Raw genomic sequence first — 20,319 nt, forward strand, 5'->3', positions numbered from 1 at the left:
TCTCAGGAAGGATTGATAATAATGAAGAGATGAAACACTTAGAACACTGTTTCACAAATTGGCTAAAACAATTCACACTGCCATTGACAGTTTCAAAACCCTTTACAATTTTCATATGATATCAAGTAGTATATTACAGGTACTTTGATTTGGGGAATCCGGTGCTTGATAACTTCCCCACATGTAATTCGCTGAAAAGATTCAAAAAAATCGTTCATCGTCAAACTGTAAGGCATGATGATTGGGAGGCCGACCAGTGATTGAAAGATGAAGCAACGATCTGGAGAAGCCTTGTTTTTAGAGATGTAGATAACTCACTCTGCAGGTCATTCACCATTTTGTAGACAGAACTATAGACAGCATTTTATATAAAATATAATGGTTAATTTTCTAATGTTGAGCAGTCCAGAATTTACAGGGCAACTCTAAAGAGGCTAGCTGTTGATACCGATCAGAGGGATGCCAATTCTTAGGTTCCAAGTCAGCCACAACAGGTATGGAAGTGAAGATTGTATCTTCTGAAAAGTTGTTTTTTCAGATTTGAAAGATCTATCTTCGGGTCAGTTTCGTAACCATATTAATTTGATAAAGGTAGATTATGTTCTACCAATCACCAACTCCTCTTGGCTTCTGCTCTACATACTACGGACTACAAAATCTCCTTTGCTGAGCACTACCAAAGCTTTACAGTGTGAGCATTGGATATGCCTTTTTCGGAAATGCATATGGCATTCAGCAATTTTAGGTCTTTACACTTTCTGTGAAGGAATACGAGTCTTTTCTTATCTTGCTTTTCTACTCCTTAGTCTAGGAAGGTCTGGTGAATCTGATTTGACATCCTTGGATACTGGAGTCGTGGAAGTTTTCAAATTTAAGTTTGAAGGAGATTCTCTACTGGACTTGCACACCTCTGATGGTTCCGGACTTGGGACATTGTCTTCATATATTATGGCTGCATCAAACGCATATATGCGAAGAGCAAGGCCAGATATTGTACAAATCTTAGCTGCAACTGAAGGTGATGACCAGTACCACCAATCCTTTTTCAAGTACGCAGTCTTGATCATATCCTCCAGTACAATTGTTGCTTGGATCATCTGAAAGATCATTTAAATTATGTCAGGATTCTAAATATGGCCCGCTGAGGGAAGGCCTAAAGAGAATAATATATAGCTCAAAATTCTGTATAAAGAGCAGAGTATCCAAGAATTGCATAATATATTCTATATATATTTGCTGCAGAATTGTTGTAGTAAGTCCTGTTTAAAGGGCATAACATATAAAAAATTGCACAATTATTAATGTTTATATGATTTAACTGTAAAAGTTGCAGCACAAAATCGGGATATGGCAGGACCTACACACTATAGCCAAGATAAAACAGTAAAAGTATTAAAAACAGTAGGCGAAAAGTATGAAGGCATTTCTATAACATCGAAGACTTTCAACCAAGTATATCACCAAAAAGAGTTGCATTGATATCCATAGTGATCAAGGATTCAAGGTTAGTATGAAGCCAAACCGAAGTTCTCTGCTAACAGTCATGACAAGATGTTGAGTAACAGATTGTTCCAAGTCTACTAGCTTCCATGATTTACTGTACACACTTTCCCGGTAAAAATGAAAATAATAAAATACAAACTGATTGCCTAGTTGCTTTCTGCTTACCAACAGAGAGTAACATGTTATACACTGCCAACCACTTCTAACCTAATCACTTGGCTCATCATATATAAATCAACATCGATGCGAGTGTAATATTTTAAATTTAAAAGGTCGTCTACTGTAAATAGTAAATAATTTAAAAAGTTAAAATATTTACAAGCCCCTGTTTCTATTTGGTAGAACTTCATATTTCAAATACAAGTGAAACAAGTTTTGAACTTACAAAGTTATACTATGCAGTTGTCAGATTATATTTGAATTAGAGAATATAATACAAATGCAATTTTTTGAAGGTTACTTGTTAATGCTGTTGGGTGGATTATATTGAGCAGATAAGAGTTCAGCAAGTATCCATAGGTTGGACCTCTGTGATTGGGATAAACAACGATTGAGCACCTTGCACACATCACCCGATGTTCAGTCTAGTTAGGTGGCTGCACCCGGGTTCCTTTTAGAGCCCAGGGCCTCTGCCTTGGACAGATTCCACATAGAAGATAGATACATAAATAAGTAATAGCTGGTGGTAAGACATATATAGTGGAAGAATTGGAGACTAATCAGGTAAGAACCACCGTGTTTCTTGAGCAGAAGACAGAAGAGAGAAAAAGAAGGAACACAGTTTAGGCAAGGATAGAAGTCAAAGAAAAAAAAAAGCTTCTATTACTTTTTCTAATATAATATATATATTAATATAACTATTTTAATATATTTTATTTATATTGTATATATTTAATCGAAGTCGAGCCAAACCAATCATATTTCGAGTTTTTGTGAATAGTTGGTGAAATCAATTCGAGCTTTCGAGCCGAACTTGAGCCTATCGAGGTTTTTACGAGCCGAGCTTCGAGCTTGAAAATTAAGACTCGTTCAAACTCGAGTTCGAGCCCGAACATTTATAATCGAGCTCGAGCCGAGCCTGGCATTGTTCGACTCGGCTCGACTCGATTAACCCCTCAACACAGATAAGATCCGTCTTTCAAATTTCTTAAACAAGAAATGAAGAAATTCACAAATCAGGGCTTGCAGGCCTGTTTCATTTTTTCTGGGTTTGGGCTGTAATGAACATATAATATCCTGGTTGTCCGAGAGCTACTACGTGACATGTTAATGATGTCAACAACATAGTAACAATGGTAGTATATTGGTAATTACTTAGAAGATTATCTAAATTATTGAAAAACAAACAAAAATTTTGGCAACATCAAATGATTTCTTTCCTCAGAACATAAGAGTGAGTTTTAAACCAGTCCTAGGTAGAAATACTTCCTTTTAAAAAACAATCAAAAGTAATACTTTCTTTTTAAAATAATTCACAAAAAACAACACGCCGCTAGAATCCCAATACTTCTACAGTGTCCAAGTCTGCTCATGATAATATCTAGAACTAATAGTGACAAAAATAAATTGACTGGTGAGCTTCAACAAACTGCAGGCATATAAAGATAGGCAACATTAAATTTTAGGTGCAACAGAAATCAGCTGTGATTACATGGAATAGAAATGAATTACGAAATATAGTCCACATAACAAAAGACACTTTACACCTAATCTAAACTTTTTATGAACGGTCATGATTAGACTGACGTAGAACCTACAATAGTCTGCATAAGCTGAATGATCTAGAATTTTAGTACAACTGTACAAGGATATATGAGTTCCTTACTCAATGCTAAGACTATTGCTCTTTGTCTAATCAGATGAAAATGATTATTTGAATCTGTAATCAGGGAACTTCAGCACTATTATGCAGTCGGTGAGAATATCAAGTGCAAAAGGGGGTGGTGGAAAACAAAATTATGGATGATAAGTTTAGCATATGACTAACCTCATATATGGATTCTGCAGATTTAACAAATCCACGCCAGACGCGTCTTTTCTCAAACGTTGCCCTCGACGGTCTTAAAGATTCTTCGGGTAATGCAGCATCCATATCAAGCAAGTTAATCTTGAGCTGCCTCAGAATTGCAGAAAGCCTACCTACTATCGGTCTTCGTGAAGATTCATGAAGAATAGCTCCCTTGCCACCCCAAAGCATGTTCTTAGTAGCAGATAACTGATCCACTCCACTCGTGCACCTAAAACTTAATTTGCCACCTTTTGATGGCTCTTGAAGCGCACCATTCTCCGGGTTTCTAGATGTACTAAAACTATGACCAGTGTTCATACCAGTTACCGCGTTTATTCTTTTTTTTGAAATTTTTTGCTGATTTTCAAGTTCTGAAGAAGGGCCTGATGGACTTGTAGGGACCAAGGATAAGATAGGGTCAACCAGATAATGTGCTACTTGTGGAACAAATGACGGGGTCCCCGCAGAACCAATCAGTCCTATATCCTTTATCAATTCTGTGAGGGAGTTCTGAATAACAAACTTTCTTTCGATCTCTTCGAAGTCAAATGGACACCCTGAATGTTTTTGCTCATTAAAACATGACACAGTTTTTTGTTTTTCAGCTTTTAATGTCTTGGCGTTTCTTAAATCAGAGTTATCCTCAAGTAAAGGTTCACTTCTCACCCTTTTGTTTTTTGGCAAATCCTTATTACTCTCAGGGACAGCCAAGCTCATGATGCATGTCCCATTGGTGTGCTTGTCAAGTTCTTCACGGGTTGCAAAGGTTTGATGACACCTGAGGCAGTGTTGTTTAGAAGTCCACAATAGTTCCAGGCACTCGCATCTGTAAATTCTGCCATGGAAACATGTCTCGGCTTTGTGTTTTTGCTGCTTCAAATTATCACTGGTCTGCATTTGTAGGCAAGGACCAAGCTTCTTTACTAAAACGGTGAAAGCTTTCGTGACCAGAAAGCTAGGATCCAAAAATTTCTCGTTAGGGGTTGAACTTAAGGAAATTGCTTGATGCTCACCTCGGAAATGTTTCTTCACATCAATTGAATCACGGGGTTTCATCCGCTGCCAATGTAAGATAGAATCTCTTAGCTCTCTCTCTCTTTCATCATCTCCCAACCACGAAATGAGCTCTTGAATTTCAGAATCACTTTGATAACAAGTCCAGGAAGAAGATTCTGGACTATGCATAATTTGCTCAGCTGGATGCATATTAAAAAAGCTTATTCCTTTTGAGGTTGAAGGACTCTCTACTACAAGAACATGATTCCTCATGCATGGATTCCGTTGAGTAAATTCTTGAATTTTACTCTGTTCTACCGAACTCCCATAAACAAAAGCTTGTGGCGAATTAATGCACCCAAATACCCAGTACAATCTTCCGACAGAATCCCTTCCTAGACACTCTTTCCGAACAGAAGCCTTGAACAAGTCCAACTCCAGAGTTGCAATCGTGTTCTGCAAATTAGAAATTTCTTTTTTCAGGGAACTGCTAGCCTCTAGATCGGGGACTTCTGAGAAATTCACATTCATGGAAGATATAATCCCAGCTGGATCAGCACGAATGGTGTCAGATAAGATATGGCTTGGAATCACTTGAACGGTAGATAGCAAAGAACCATTACAACTACCACTTTCTTGTTCCCGCAAGGTCATATTGGTCTGAGCTTTGTCTGCGGAGGATTTGATATTGTGAAGCCATGTGGACATAGAGAAGCCATGCTCTTCGTTATTACCTCTAGTAATGGGATGTGCTTGTATAGAACAGCTCGGAGGATCTGGAATCGAATCCTTCGCATGCTGTTGATGAAGAAATTGAACGCATGTATCAGCTGCCTTTGTAATTTGGATGCCAGGGGGAAAGACTTTCTCCATCACACTTTCTGACACGTACGGGCTCTTTTGTCTGTACAATAGATTTGACTCACTCCGATGCACCTCTGCACCTTTTGCTGCCAGAATCTCCTCTTTGTATCTCAGAACATTCCATTCAGAAGTAGAAGAACGTAATTTCTGCTGCAAATCAGCAGAGACCGAGACACATAGATCAAGATGCTCGCGGAAGATGGCTGAGTTGAGCACCTCATCAGTCAAGACTTTGATAAGGAAAATCCGCTGCATTAACAACAGAAGCACATTAGTCATACTCAATCAGCGTGCAAGTGCTGCATAGATATCACGTTAGCAATATAATGGGTGCAACATTAAGTGAAATCTTCAAGATATACAAGAGAGAGAGAGAGAGAGAGAGAAATGTGCATCTGTGATAGAATCTTATTTCACAGGTTAGAATCTATCATGAGAGATAGACTGCCACTTCGAAAAGTTCAGGTGACAAACCTCCTCCACACTGAACTCCCAATACTCTCTGGTTTCCATCGTCTTTGCCATATTGGCCAGTGCATCCAAATATTTGTTTGTTAGGTCCCTCTGATATCTCTTTCTTCTGCATAGACTGCTGATCTGAGTACCAAAAGAAACTCCATGAGAAATCCCCTTTCTAGCAATACACGAAGGGCAATACCAGTTTCCCTCTGGAATTCTCACAAGCGGAGGATTTAAGCAATACGTGTGATACTCTGAATCACATGTATCACACAACAGAACACTAACATCATGTTTATCCATGCCACAAATTTTGCAAACTCCCTCATCCCAGGGAGCTTTAGGAAGCAAGGACTCAGTTGCACATGCAAGCACATCAATCAACTCTTTCTTATATTCGTCACTTAGAGAGTTGGTATTAGCATTCTCCCTTATCTTGTGGACCAGTGTAAGAACCTAGAGAACGAATCAATAAACTAAGATTAGACAACAAGGCATGTGTACGGACAACGCAGAAGATGTATGGTTGACATTCTATACATGACTTCGGAGACCAACAATATCAAAGAAAACCACTCTGGCTTTTGTTTTAAACTAGGATTTAGTACAGATACTGAACACGATACTTTATAACATTCCCAAACAAGGCTAGTTAGCCTTAGAAAATCTACTTTAGAGTGCTATAATGTGATCAAAACTCAACATAGCAAGTGCTTCCTTATAAATACTTCTAGATAAACTGCATTAGCTAGAGTTTTTTGCATGGAAAAGTGACAAATAACGAAAATGAAAAAAAAACTGTAGAATCTAACACATAGCTGCAGTAAGGTTTAGAATACATTGTGATGACTTTTAGTTGATTTAATAATATAGTAAAAATGGTAGACCAAGCAATGTTGTATCTATCAAATTACAGATTTTTTAGCTAGGAGGTTTGTCTGAATTCCTCTAGCATGCTTATCAAATTGGTAACCTTCCCTGTAAAAGAATAATCACTAATAACAGGTATAGGCGATAATAATCTGAAAATGTAAATGGAGCAAACTGAGCTGACCTCTTCTTCATACATCTCCACAAATTTGCGGGACAATGTTTCAGCTAGATCAGTCAATTTCGAATGATTTCCATATGCCTTACGAATATTATACCACACCTACAGAATAAAGGAATATATATATTAAAAGTATTGGTACATCATTAAGAGTCACAACATTCGAAAAACTTGTTAAGCAATAGCATAAACCAGAGCTGATAGAGTTATGTATGCGGAATGCGGTAAATAGTGTGAATGCAGGCTCAATCACACCGCATATATAAATCATTTTCTCAATCATGAATTAATTGAACGTGGCGTAAATATTCAATAATTCATTAATTATATGCTGCTACTTATCATTTAAGTAACATTGAATCCAAATGTCTACTGAAAATCTATCTGTTCATGTCCACTAATAAACATTATGAAAAATAGGTATATATCAACTACACATATTTACCAGACATAAATATATTTTTCATTTTTGCTAAATGGACTTGGAAGAAATTATAATTCAATTTATATATAAGAAAAACTACAATTTTTAGACATCTACTATTCTTAATTTTCAGAACAAACTTCGGTTTTCATTTATATGTGAATACTTGTGCAACCCCCAAGTGCCAAATAGACATGATAAAAAATTATAATATATGCTAATTACAATTGATACTTTGCTATATTCCGAAATGCAGAAATCCCAGGCTTAGAGGATGTAGGGTAATTTAACCTACTTAGCTACTTCTATAATTAAAACATATTCCATTCCAACGAGCGTCCTACAGGCTACATCAACCACACAATCAAAGGGAATGACAAATGAAGAAAGGTAAGAGAGCTCAATATTATTGCTGGTCAGGAAGTAAACACCGAGAGACGAGAGTAGCTGCAGATATCCTTGGTCCCAATCTAATTAACTATAATCCACTGCAATAGTCAAATCGACCATTTTGAATACTAATACATCAGACTCTTATTCAAAATATTAACGGAAAAAGCATATATCATTGGCGCACCGCAAAGAATTTGATAGTAATCTAAATGGACTTAATTTTGAAGCATATACGAGTGCAATTAATGATTTTTAAAATGGGCAATATGACCATCCATGTCTTTCAAAAAATTTCTTCTCTTGATGTTTAGCAAAAACATGTACCTCTTGAACATCCTCGAAGAAAGCTTCATGTGATCCATTATAGGCTCCGGCAGCCAATCTCAGATCGACAGTCCTGAAATCTAATGGACGAGAAACCATTGCAGGATATCCGAGAAGTCCCTCCTCATCATTGTCATTGGGATTCAGAAGTGTTCTTCCCAAAAGATTGCAAAAAACCCTATCTTTATCTGCTGCAGCAGCACGCCGTAAAACAAGACGACATTGTTTCATTAACAAATCAGATACGACAATACTAACAGTCGTCCCTTTCTCTTTTGTCTCGGGTTTTTGTTGTAGCTTTTCACACCTAGGGTCTTCAAGCACCGAGACAACTGCTCTCTGTATTGTAATCAAAGTTACAAACTTAAATCAATACAAGAACATCATGACAGAGAAAGATGGCCGATCCATATATGTTGCAACTCCAATCTTCTCTGAGTAATTTGTGCAAATAACATGCACAATACAAGCTAAAACTAAATTCATTCTGTGTATATTAGAATACATACATAAATATATATAACTTTCCTACATAATACCAAACTCTTTAATAGCTGAATACTCAGATTAAGATATTTTTAAATATAAAATCGTGAAAAAACCAGAGTGTTTTTCAACTCAAAAGTGTTCCAACAACACTATGGTAAACAAACTAATTGCAAAATCGGAAATCTATATCTATACTATAATATAATAACCAGAATGGGGCATATTTTGGTTCAACGGTCATCCCTTTATTTTGGTTATTAAAAATAAAATTAAATAGTGTTATACACATGCTAAACTACTAAATTGCTAAGTTATTAGATATAGTCTCCTTAGAGCATCTCCAAGGGGATGCACCTGTTAGCAATAAAACCTACGTGGCAACAATAATTTCAAAAATATAGATGATATGTAAAAAAACCACAACTCCAACGGACACACCTCTAAGGTATATTTTTAGATGCTGATAACTAAGCACGCCAAATTTGTTGATTGAAGAGTCATCATCTATATTAACTCCACGTCATTTCCCTCTCAAAAAACTCTATCATCAGCTTTATTTCCCTCTAAAATGAAGAATTCTCATGCTTTAACCTAGGGCAGATATTGATGTATATATACTTGTTTATCACACACACATATATATTTATTTTATTTTAATTTTATGTAATGTGAAGTGTGAAATTATTTTATGAATAACTATATTGTTTTCCATTATTAACCAAATTTATTAAATACTTATATAAAAAATTTAATATATATTTTATATTTTTAAAATTATTAATAAACTAATATAATAATAAAATTTGTTAAATATTTTATAATATATATACATAATGTTTTTAACTAATTCTTCTGATGTTTATATTATAAGAAAAATATCCTTAAATATGTTTTAATTAATTTATATTTTAGTTTCACTTGTATTCACTAAAAAAATAATTAGTTTGTTATTAATAATTTCTTCACTAATATATATATATTAAAAACAATCATTTAATATAATTGTTGAAATTTGAAAATAACAAAAAAAACTCTTTTCAAATATAGCTAATCATTTTAGCTAATACCATTGAAGTATAATTGCTTCCAGGTTCAACAAATTTTACATAATATCTATTTTGTACTAATTTAGCAAATGAATATGAATATAGATAATAGCCTTGGAGATGCTCTTATCCCGCTAAACTACGACCAAGACTTATCCTACTAAACTACCATCACAGCTCCTTCCTAATTCTTTTATTATTTTTATTATAAATCTATAATTAATATATATTTATATAAATATATTAAAATTAATATATGATTGGATAAATAAAATTTAAAATTTATTTAAATATTAACGGAACCCGTGCATTGCATGAGATTTAATCTAGTATAATTATATAAATCACAATCATATTTAATTTAACCATCCCTGGTTAAACTATGGAAAGGAACATAGAGCATAAGTTGAAATGCTACCTAATGCAATGCAAACAAAGGTTTAAAAGACAGTGTGAACTTAAAGAATTCATCTGGTCTCCTATCTTTCTTTTATAGTATTTGGTAGAGAAAAAAAGATTCAAATAGGTAGCAGAAAAAACAAATTTCAAATTATTTTAACCAATCTGAGAACTTTAGGTGTCCGGCACCAGATTACAAAACTTGCCAAAAGACACTTAAAAATGCTACCTAATGCAATGCAAACAAAGGTTTAAAAGACAGTGTGAACTTAAAGAATTCATCTGGTCTCCTATCTTTCTTTTATAGTATTTGGTAGAGAAAAAAAGATTCAAATAGGTAGCAGAAAAAACAAATTTCAAATTATTTTAACCAATCTGAGAACTTTAGGTGTCCGGCACCAGATTACAAAACTTGCCAAAAGACACTTAAAAATGCTACCTAATGCAATGCAAACAAAGGTTTAAAAGACAGTGTGAACTTAAAGAATTCATCTGGTCTCCTATCTTTCTTTTATAGTATTTGGTAGAGAAAAAAAGATTCAAATAGGTAGCAGAAAAAACAAATTTCAAATTATTTTAACCAATCTGAGAACTTTAGGTGTCCGGCACCAGATTACAAAACTTGCCAAAAGACACTTAAATTAAATAACGAATAAAGCTTAATGCAGTCGATTATAAACACATAAACAAAATTCCAAAATAAAGCTTATATCATAAAAGAAGAACCTTTGTAGGTCCTGATGCATTTCCCTTATACACTTCTTTGCTTATTGAATGCTCCAGTATCGTCTTTGCCCACTCAGGTGGATTTTTTCCCAAGGCTTCATATACACACTTTCTGAGTCTAGCTCCTACGTTGGTTGGTAGCTTTCTTACGGGTTCTAGCACTTGTGCCCAGTCAGGGACTTCTGTATCTTTGTCAGTGGTTGTGTTTGAAGCATCTGTTGCATCAGAATGTTTCTGATCCACGCTAAAAACATCATTTGTACTCTTCAATGAGCCAAAGATTTTTCTAGTAGCCTCTGCAAGAAGCTGATGATCACATAAATTAGAGCATCCTTTACTCAAAGAATATGTATCACAACAGCGAGATGTCGGGAATTCCTTGTACTGCATTCCTAGTTCCTAACAAACAATTTAACTGGTTACCCCCGCAACGTAAAAAAATTCCGAAAATAATGGTAATGAAGGGCGGCTAGTGATGCATTAATTAGCCATACATTACAGAGAGCATCAAGGTTGCTTTAATTTCCAAGTATAAAAATGTCATTTTAAAAGATTATGGAATCATAAATGTTGATTTGGAAGAAAGATTATTTGTTTCTAGATCTAACATTTAGCGGGAGTAACCATAAAATACGGGTGCATTGAGTTTTTACATTTGAATAGAAACTAAAGATTAGTTAAAAATGGCACATGTGACATGACAAATTTAACAAGACAAGTAGATTATTCTTATCAAATCATTAGCTAGTGATCGAGATTGAATCCTACCAATGCATCTGCCTCCATTGCAGCAACTCCTGCAAGAGATCCACAAAGGATTCCACCATCGCCTTGTAAACAATGAAAGACCTTTCCGCTCTCTTTTGAAATGATCTCTGTAGAATCAAGATTTCCCTCCATGGACAACACGGCCAAAACGTATCTTCTAGCTAACTCTGGCCAAGTGAGGTCATTAATTGTAGGCAAATCAAGTTTTGCCTTCTTTGCACTAACCAAGTTCTCCATTTCTTTCTTCCTAACTCGCTTTGACTTAATTTCTCCAGCATCAAAATCAGGATCCACATATGGCATAATCTTGACAAGTAATTCACCTATCAACAAGTTCAGCAGTGAGCTATGAGCATTGGTCAGTATCACACCATTACACTTACCATGAGTTTCAGTAAGTTTATATGGATCTTCATCCACCATTCCCATACATGCTGATGTTTCCCCATTTAATGTAGTACGGGAGTTTCTGAAGGAATTGGCATCTTCAACATCCGGAGTCCCATTTGCAATCTTCTCATGTGGAGGATTAAGATCATCTAACCATGGATTTAAAAGTTCACACTCAAGTTCCTGGAATGAGAAGGGTTCCTCAAGTCCTAAAATATCTGAGAAACGTCTTAAAAATTCCCAAACCTAAAATATAGTAGAAAGAATGTTCAGAGTGTGACATGTGGAATCGTATTATTTCAAATTTAAAAGAGGAAATTTTTTTAACAAACCTGAAGAACATCACCAATTAAATATGCAGGAAGTCTAGAGCTAACTGTCTTTCCCAAAGGACGAGGAGCTTTTATTTCAGAGTCTTCAATTAACTTCTTTCTAAAAGTTTTGCAACTTTGGATAGAACTTCTTGATATCTTCTTGACAGGCACATCATTATTCCTCTCAGAAACAAGAAACCCGCTTCCAACTGTTTGCAAGATTGACTTTGGACTTCTATTATTCAAAAATATATAATCTGAACAAGCATGTACATCAGGAAGCTGTTCTAGTAGCTCTTGAACAAATTCAAGATCTAGTCCAAATCTATCCTGCTGCACCCAATTTACCAGCATCTCCGAAAAAACCTTATAATCTTCATCGCTTTCAATCAAGTGTGGAGTATTAATAGGACAACCAGAATAAGAAAACTTATATAACAAATCAACATTTTCACTTGCTTCAACATCATTTTTATATACGCCATGCTCACATCCAAATTTAAAAACGCCTTTTTGCTTATATGCCTTACCGCAAGCATCTAAAAAAACTACAGAGACCAATTTCCATGCAGATACTGATGACCTCCCTTCCACCGAAAATTCTCCAATAGAATCCTCTTGCCCAAGGCCAATATTAGTCCTATTTCCAGATGTTCTGCAATTGACTTCTCGAGAATCAGAGTCCTCAAAAGCAGGGGAACTTGACAAGATATTGCTATCCAGACACGGCGGATTACTTTCTGTTAATATCATTTGCAAACTTGTATATTCATCACCATCAAGATCAATATAAGGCAAATTATCTTTCTCCTCTCTACATTTCCCATTTTGCTTCCAAACAACTGTTGAGCTACTAGGGATATGATGCTTGGTGCATGGATACCTTTGCACCTTAAAGACTGGGCCATCAGCACCGCCATCTAAAACTTCACAGACAAAAACAGATCCCGTAATCCGGTCATGCCAGCAAGACTTGTAACCTACAGGCCAGATGTGGCCAGAATCATAATATGAATTCCGAAGATCAACTTTGCCTGCATGGATAATATACAAGTCTTCAAACCGGACAGGAAAACCATCCTGTTATGACAGTAAAATTAAAATATCAGTAAAAATCATGCAGAATAAAAATCCTGGATACCCTTATGCATTCAGACAGAGTCAGGTTGAATATGTTTGTTTGGGGAAGTAAATGCAGAACAAAAGATTGATACACAAATGGCATATCTTACACAGAAATGTTGGTATTCAGGGTTATCAGTCTTGTTTTGGTCAATCTCCGGCAGCCTTTTGTTTTTATCTAATCTAATATCAGCATTCAAGATCTCTGCACTTAGAGGGGACTTCCCGCCAAGAATGCTCTTTCGAACGGTCTTATTTTCTCTACTATATTTGGCACCCATATACCTGGCTCCCTCCTTTCTCGTATGGCCTTTATTTAATGGAGGAACTCCATCACCTATATTCTCATCTTCAAATGCATGTCCACTCCGTACGAGCCCAAGACAATCAGCAACAGACGACATTGACTCGAACCTTCTTCCATCTGGAGCACAATAAATTGCAGATGTTTTGCATCTGACGGGGCAATAGTCAAATTCCACATGCCAACCATCACCTAATACACCACTCCTTTCAAAAATAAAATCCTTAAGAGCTTGTAAATACAAATAACTTGCACTCGAAGGAGGCAATTTCGGTGGTTCATAGTGACTACTTTGAAATCTCGCACCAGTCTTGAACCTCGTATCTGTCTCCCTTGGCATTCTATCATGGTTCCATCTGCAATGAAGTGGAACTTCATACATTGACATCACATCTTTTGTGGCACTTTGAGAAGTCTTGTGAACATGACTCCCAGTCCCACTTCCAATCTGTTGCAATTGTGAATATTCAACTGGAATATTTAATGAATGGCGAAGTACTGAGGTACCAAACACAGCCTGCATCCTACAAACAAGAAGAGATGTGACTATTATCAAATATTCTGGTACGCTCTCACCAGAGAAGATATGCCAACATGTGTACAAATATATAAGAATATAATATGAGTCAGTAGGCAATCTCCTATCGTTTCTCCAGCTTGTAATGCTTCTTGTAATAGTTACAGTGTAAAGCCTCATAATTAGAGAACTGAATAAAAACAAGACTGGATACTTTACTTAACTTTAAATTCTAATTAATGTTTAAAAAAGAAAACTAAGTGCTTAATATGTTACCCGGACCCTTCAGTTTTGTCCTCATACCTGTGTCGACCGAACATGACATGGGTGTGGCCGTGTGGGTATGGGATCTGAGTCAGATATTTCATACTGAATTTAGACACCTCGTCTTGTAGCAATATAAGTTCAAAATAATATAAAAACTTGTTTACGGAGAGTGAGGTCCATGGATGACTTTTTCTCTGTCATCTAATTGATCTGATGACAAGGTTGTGACAAATATAATTATGCGTAGATATATATTATTGGTTGAAAACACTAATTTTAAAAATGTAAAATGAATTAGGAATTAGGAAATTCACTTATGTCAAGCTTATATGTGAAGCCCCCGCACAAGTGTCCAATTTTGGATCCATATCCAAGATTCCTAAAAAAAATTGAGAGCATGAACCTTACACTTGGATTCACAACCGTATAAAACAGAATCAGAAACTTTAATTTTGCATAAAAGAGATACTCTAAATGTGTGTAAATATACTAAATTGCCTGTAAGTGAAGACTGAAGGTTTAGTTATTCGGTAAAAACACTTCAGACAAAATGGAAGATACTATCGTATCAAACCTTGAGCACAAACATGATAACATATACATAGAATACATGCTTACCAGATATTTAAGATGCTAGCCAATTAGTGATGGTGCGGCTGGTGCCACAATGGGTGAATATATTAAAATCAATGTTTCAGATCTCAAATATTCTACATTTGATAATATTTTCACCTTGTACAACTGAGTTTCTATAAATGTTCCCCGACCAGTAAATGTATCTGAAATCTTGAACCTCCAATCATGATTAGAATTATTACTGAACCTGAAGTAGAGTTTAATCAAAAGGGGTTAAGGAGGAGCTACTGTCTGGTTATACAGAGACGTGACGTGGTTGAAACTAGAGAAGCACATTACTTTGAAAATACTGGAACATGTTTGTTGACTATTCGCTTAATGATTACACTTACGAAAATATGGTTCCACTCTGTCATTATCTAATCAAATATCAACGGGTTTTTTACTCCAGTCCTTTTAAACAGGGTCCAGTCTCACGAATCTGGCATAAGAAAGTTGATATCATCTTCTCCATTTATTGCAACAGTGTGCATGGTTTTCCTGTTACTGTTAATAATTTTTTCTAGACTGTCACAGAAAGAAAATAGCGTGCTTACTTAATATTTGCAAACATTAAAAAAAAAGTTAATCTTTCAACTGAATGAAAGTAGTCATTCAGGAATTAACGGCCTAAAGATCAAGAAAAATTCCTTCCTGTCATTATTATCTTGGTCCTTGTTAAAAGATCAAAAGGATTTGCAGCATTCAACAAAGTAAGCAACATTACACCAATCTGTTACTCTACAATTCACATCCTCAAAATGCACATAAGACACATAAATAACAAACATCAACTGACCAAGCAACAAAAAAAATTGCTTCTTGGTGGGATTCCGAGTAACCTCCGTCAATTCAGAGCTAGCTTCTATAAATCATCTCAATAGCGCAAAACCAATTCAATAATCAAGCTAATTCACAATATCTACTAAATCAATAATAAAATGATTCCAACAAAAAACTTGAATTATACGATATATTCAAACAAACAAAAACCCGCATTGCATCCCTAATATGTTAACCAGTGATAAATTACTTCATTACCTCCTACATTTAACAAAGCCGAAACTTTATCCACCATTCCACCAAGACAAAAACAAGTATAAGAATCAATAATTATAACCCAAACAAATCATTAAAGATAACCTAAATAGAAACATATCAAAGTACAAAACAAATACAAAACAATAAGAGTCATCAATTTACTTCACTAGCTTAAACATTATTCAAATACGAAACACGAATGTAGTAAATATAACGAAAAAAAACCGACAAAAGCAACATACCCTCCGCCAGTCCTCCGAGCTCTCAAAAACTGAACGTCCTCATCCTCCTGAGGAGGAGGTGCATTCATATCCAAAAGCCCCTCCCCTCCACCATTTCGCAACCTCTCGGAACTCGACTCGCCGCCTTTACCAGCAAACAAGCAGCTAAAGCACTTCCAATGACTAGCTTTTTGCTTAGTTCCCATACATTTCATATGAAAACCTTTTCCACACCTAACACACACCAGCATTTCTCCTTCCACTTCAAGGTTCCCACACGAACCGCACACAACTGAACCGGTGTTTGAACCGGGCGGTTCGCGTGGTGACGAGATGTTGGGGGGAGCTTCGTTGAGATCGATTTGTAGAAATGATTTACTGTTGATCTCCATAGCTTTGTAACTCTACTCAATTACACATATACAGAGACGCAATTGTTGTGTGTATAATTTGGTTTGGAGTAAATTAGGGTTGTGGAAATGAACTGTGTTTGATATGAGAGAGAGAGAGAGAGAGAGAGAGAGAGAGAGAGATGGGTAACGTAGTTTTGAAGAGAGAGAGAGAGGATTGAAAAAGTGAAAACGAACAAGTCTGGCTTAGGAGACCGGGGTTTGAGTTCGTGCCTTTGCTTTGGGAGATGTGTAAATTCTGCAAATGACGTAAATGCCCTTCTTCAATTTCATTTGGATAGGGTTTGTGAATTGAAAAAATGGTAAAAATAGCCGATTTTTGAAAAAATTTAACAAAAATAGTCATTCTGAAAAAAGTGGCTAATTTTGGCCGATTGAATACTCCACTGTCAGTGGTTATCCCAATTTGTATAAGATACTCCACTGGTAGTTGGGTATTTCATATATGGGATACTCCACTGTCAGTTGGGTATCTTATATAAAGTGAATACTCCACTGACAGTTGGGTATCTCATCGGCCAAAATTGGCCAACTTTTCAGAAATTGGTTATTTTTGTCAATTTTGTGTAAAAATAGGCTAAATTTGTCATTCACCCTTGTGAATCTATATATCTATATATTCCTAAATTATTTGTTTTGTTTGATTTTTTATGGTCAAATTGACTTAACTTTGACCGTAAATAAAAACTCATTATTTTATTATTTTGAAAAACTGAAAATTGCATATTAAATGTACTTTCTAGTGATATATTTTTTATACATATTTTCAATTATATACTATATGAAATTTTCAGTCAAAGTTGAGTCAATTTGACCACAAAAAATTAAACAGGACAGATAAATTGGGACAGAGGGAGTACTTCTTACTTTACATATTTTCCAAGTGGGTAAATTTTTTTACCCATAACCCATATTAAGTATAAAATCACTAGATCCATAGATATATCCACAAAATTTACCCAATGGGTAAATAAATTTACCCATGACCCATATTAAGTATAAAATCTATATATCCATGGATATATCCATATAAGTTTACCCATTTTTTTACCCATCAAAACACTAAACATGGAAATTTTTTGAATTTTAAAATTTAAACATCTTATCTAAGGAAAGATTTGTATGATTTTCTCACATCTGTTACAACACTAATTCAATGATAATTATTGGTTTCCTTATTCTCTCTCATTCTTTGCAAGCATGACCTAATTTTTTTATAAATGCTTGATGAAGATATGGTGTGTATTGTTAGGTCACACACACTGTAGAGGGGGTGAATACAGTGTATAATACAATCAAATCGAACTTTAATATATTAAGTAACAGAAAACAAACTTTATTGAAACAATAAACTCTGTTACAGTATGGAACTGTTACCTCTCAGTGATGAACAAATATCACGAGAGCTGCTAGGGTTACAATGAATAATATTCTCGAATATATGATAACACTTATAGTGTAAACCCTATGTCTGTGTTTATATACTACACAGTTACAAGATAATCGCTAATTGATATGGAATATAATTCTGCTTCCTAAAATATATCAATCAGATATCTTTTCTTCCAAATATTCCATTCTTCACAGAATTCCTTCTTCATGCATATCTCTTCTTATGTTTATCTCGATCTTCTTTCCTTTAATCAGCTATTGTCCTTCTCTGATCATCCTTCAGCACTTAAGTTCTGATATCTAACTTCTGATGATTATCTCCTGATAATATAAGTACTGATATCCTTAAGTCCTGACTTCCAGTATAAGTACTGATCAACAGTTAAGTACTGATTTATCCTGTTAAGTAAGATCTGAAATTTAAACATAAATTATATTAGCCATGACATTATCAAATATATCTAACAATCTCCCCCAACTTGTAAATTAGCATAATATACAAGTTTAACAGATATTTGATGATGTCAAAAATATTAAGTACAAATACATGAGAATTAGACAAGATAACTACAACTTACAGTCCTTAAAGCTTTACCAATATTCAACTTCTGATAACAACTTCAGTCTGTACAAATATCAGAATTTAAGCAGTTGTAGATTTTCGACTTGGCTTCATCATCTGATCTCTCTAATGTCAGGAGTTATTCTGAGATAGTTCTTCAACAAACATTTCTCAGCATATCTGAGTTCATCAATCATTCTCCTTTTGGCATCTTTAAGCTCTGCAGTATCTTCACCAGTTTGAAAGATTGCAGCTCTGAGATCATTGATCTTTGCTTTTCTCAACTCCTGATCTAGTCTTATGACATAAGCTTTGTCAGACTCCAGATTGAATTCAAGTCCCTTAATACCAAGATATGTTCTGATCTGTGCAGTATTAGGCTTCATATCAACAATATCACCATTGTGATCTCTGTACTTTGGAACATATGTGTTGTCAGACTTAACAGAATAAAGCCTTTTATGTCTCTGAATCTGTTCTTTTAAGTAGTTTGCAGCAGTCCCTGTTATCCTGTCATCCACTTGAAGTAAAAAAAGTACATGCTCCAATTCTTCAAAATACTTCAATGGAATGGCATTTTGTCTTATATGATAAACCCTACCATCAGTCATGAAATACAACATGATGTATTCTTTCAAGTAGGTATGGTAAACCATCTGTACAGATTCCAGTTGATTCAATCTCTCAGGAGTTGCTCCAATACCTGGTTCACTCAAGGAAGTTGGATCATTGGTAGTGTTGTGTACTCTTCTTTCATCAGCACTTCCCAATCCAGTTTTATCTCTTGCTTCCTTTCCAGTAACTACTCTAGCATCAAAACCACTTGCAGTAGTCTTCAAAGATTGAGTCTGTTTTGCTTTAGTGAATCCTGGTAGGAGTGTCTTTGATCTATCTTCTGATATCAAGTTAACTCGAGCTATGTCAGAGGTTACTTGCTTCTTCTGAATATCAGAACTTACAATTTCTTGACTCTGAACAACTTGAGCCATGTCAGAGGTTGTTTTAAAAAAATTTCTTGAAGTCAGAGCAAGATCATCCTTTTCATCAGTAATTTCTTCATCCTCAGGAGGTACATAAACCTTGATAGGTTCACCAACCTTTTCTTTACCCTTGGATCTTGGATCTATCTGTGGTTGTGATCTAGCCAATGTTGCTTCAGTATGTGTCCTTTCTTTGATCACAATGCCTTTGAGTTTTGGAAGTGACTTTTTACCAGAAGCTTCAGATTTAGATGTGACTTTCTCTGATTTAAGTCTGGCTTCTTCTTCCTTTAAACTTTCCAAGTCCATTCCTGGATTTTCCTGAAGAAATAACTGTCTTGACATTTCCTCATCAAGATCTAAAAGTTCATCAGAACTTATCCTTTTACCAGCAGCAGAACTTATTCTTTTCCCAGTATCAGAACTTGTCCTGTGACTAGCTTGTCTTGATGTGAATCCTCTACCTTGACTATGACATCTACCCATTTCAGAGCTTCCTTGATCATCTTTTTCATTATCCTTTCCTGTCAGTGTTTTGTCAGTCTTGCATTTGGACTTAATCACTTTCTCCCCCTTTTTGGCATCAGCAGGTAGTAGAAGAAAGATAAGCAATTCCACTGAGGATTGGAATTCAGTTAGTTGTGATTGCTGAGAAGGTTGATTTTTCATAATTTCATCAATCTGAGCTTGTTGATGATCTTGAGTCTTCTCAATATAAGCAATCCTGTCAATGG

General features: G+C 35.3%; 1 protein-coding gene across 3 annotated transcripts; it reads right to left on the reverse strand.

Annotated features, from left to right (window-relative positions):
• Window positions 1-16: 16 nt before the first annotated feature.
• LOC141672376 (methyl-CpG-binding domain-containing protein 9-like) lies at window positions 17-16,839 on the reverse strand. 3 transcript variants are annotated; one of them, XM_074478959.1, is made up of 10 exons: window positions 16,263-16,839; window positions 13,387-14,104; window positions 12,173-13,234; window positions 11,451-12,086; window positions 10,683-11,081; window positions 8,023-8,361; window positions 6,885-6,983; window positions 5,846-6,286; window positions 3,491-5,620; window positions 17-1,097 (listed from the first exon to the last, which is right to left on the reverse strand). In XM_074478959.1, exons 1-10 carry the CDS (start codon window positions 16,631-16,633, stop codon window positions 783-785), a joined length of 6,510 nt encoding a protein of 2,169 aa, XP_074335060.1. In that variant the 5' UTR covers window positions 16,634-16,839; the 3' UTR covers window positions 17-782. The 3 variants fall into 3 exon arrangements, with proteins under 3 accessions (XP_074335060.1, XP_074335066.1, XP_074335074.1); XM_074478965.1 differs by having other exon boundaries at window positions 10,683-10,988; window positions 16,263-16,838; XM_074478973.1 differs by lacking the exon at window positions 6,885-6,983.
• Between the last annotated feature and the right edge of the window lie 3,480 nt (window positions 16,840-20,319).

This window comes from Apium graveolens, chromosome 1 (assembly GCF_009905375.1).
Source record: "Apium graveolens cultivar Ventura chromosome 1, ASM990537v1, whole genome shotgun sequence".
Taxonomy (NCBI): domain Eukaryota; kingdom Viridiplantae; phylum Streptophyta; class Magnoliopsida; order Apiales; family Apiaceae; genus Apium; species Apium graveolens.

Excerpts from the sequence above, each read along its gene's own strand:
- LOC141672376 (XM_074478959.1), bottom strand. The coding sequence starts at position 16,633 with ATGGAGATCAACAGTAAATCATTTCTACAAATCGATCTCAACGAAGCT. Across the intron at positions 8,362-10,682 it reads ATGCATCAGGACCTACAAAG|AGAGCAGTTGTCTCGGTGCT; the intron begins GTTCTTCTTTTA and ends ATTACAATACAG. Across the intron at positions 1,098-3,490 it reads CTGCAGAATCCATATATGAG|ATGATCCAAGCAACAATTGT; the intron begins GTTAGTCATATG and ends ATGATCTTTCAG.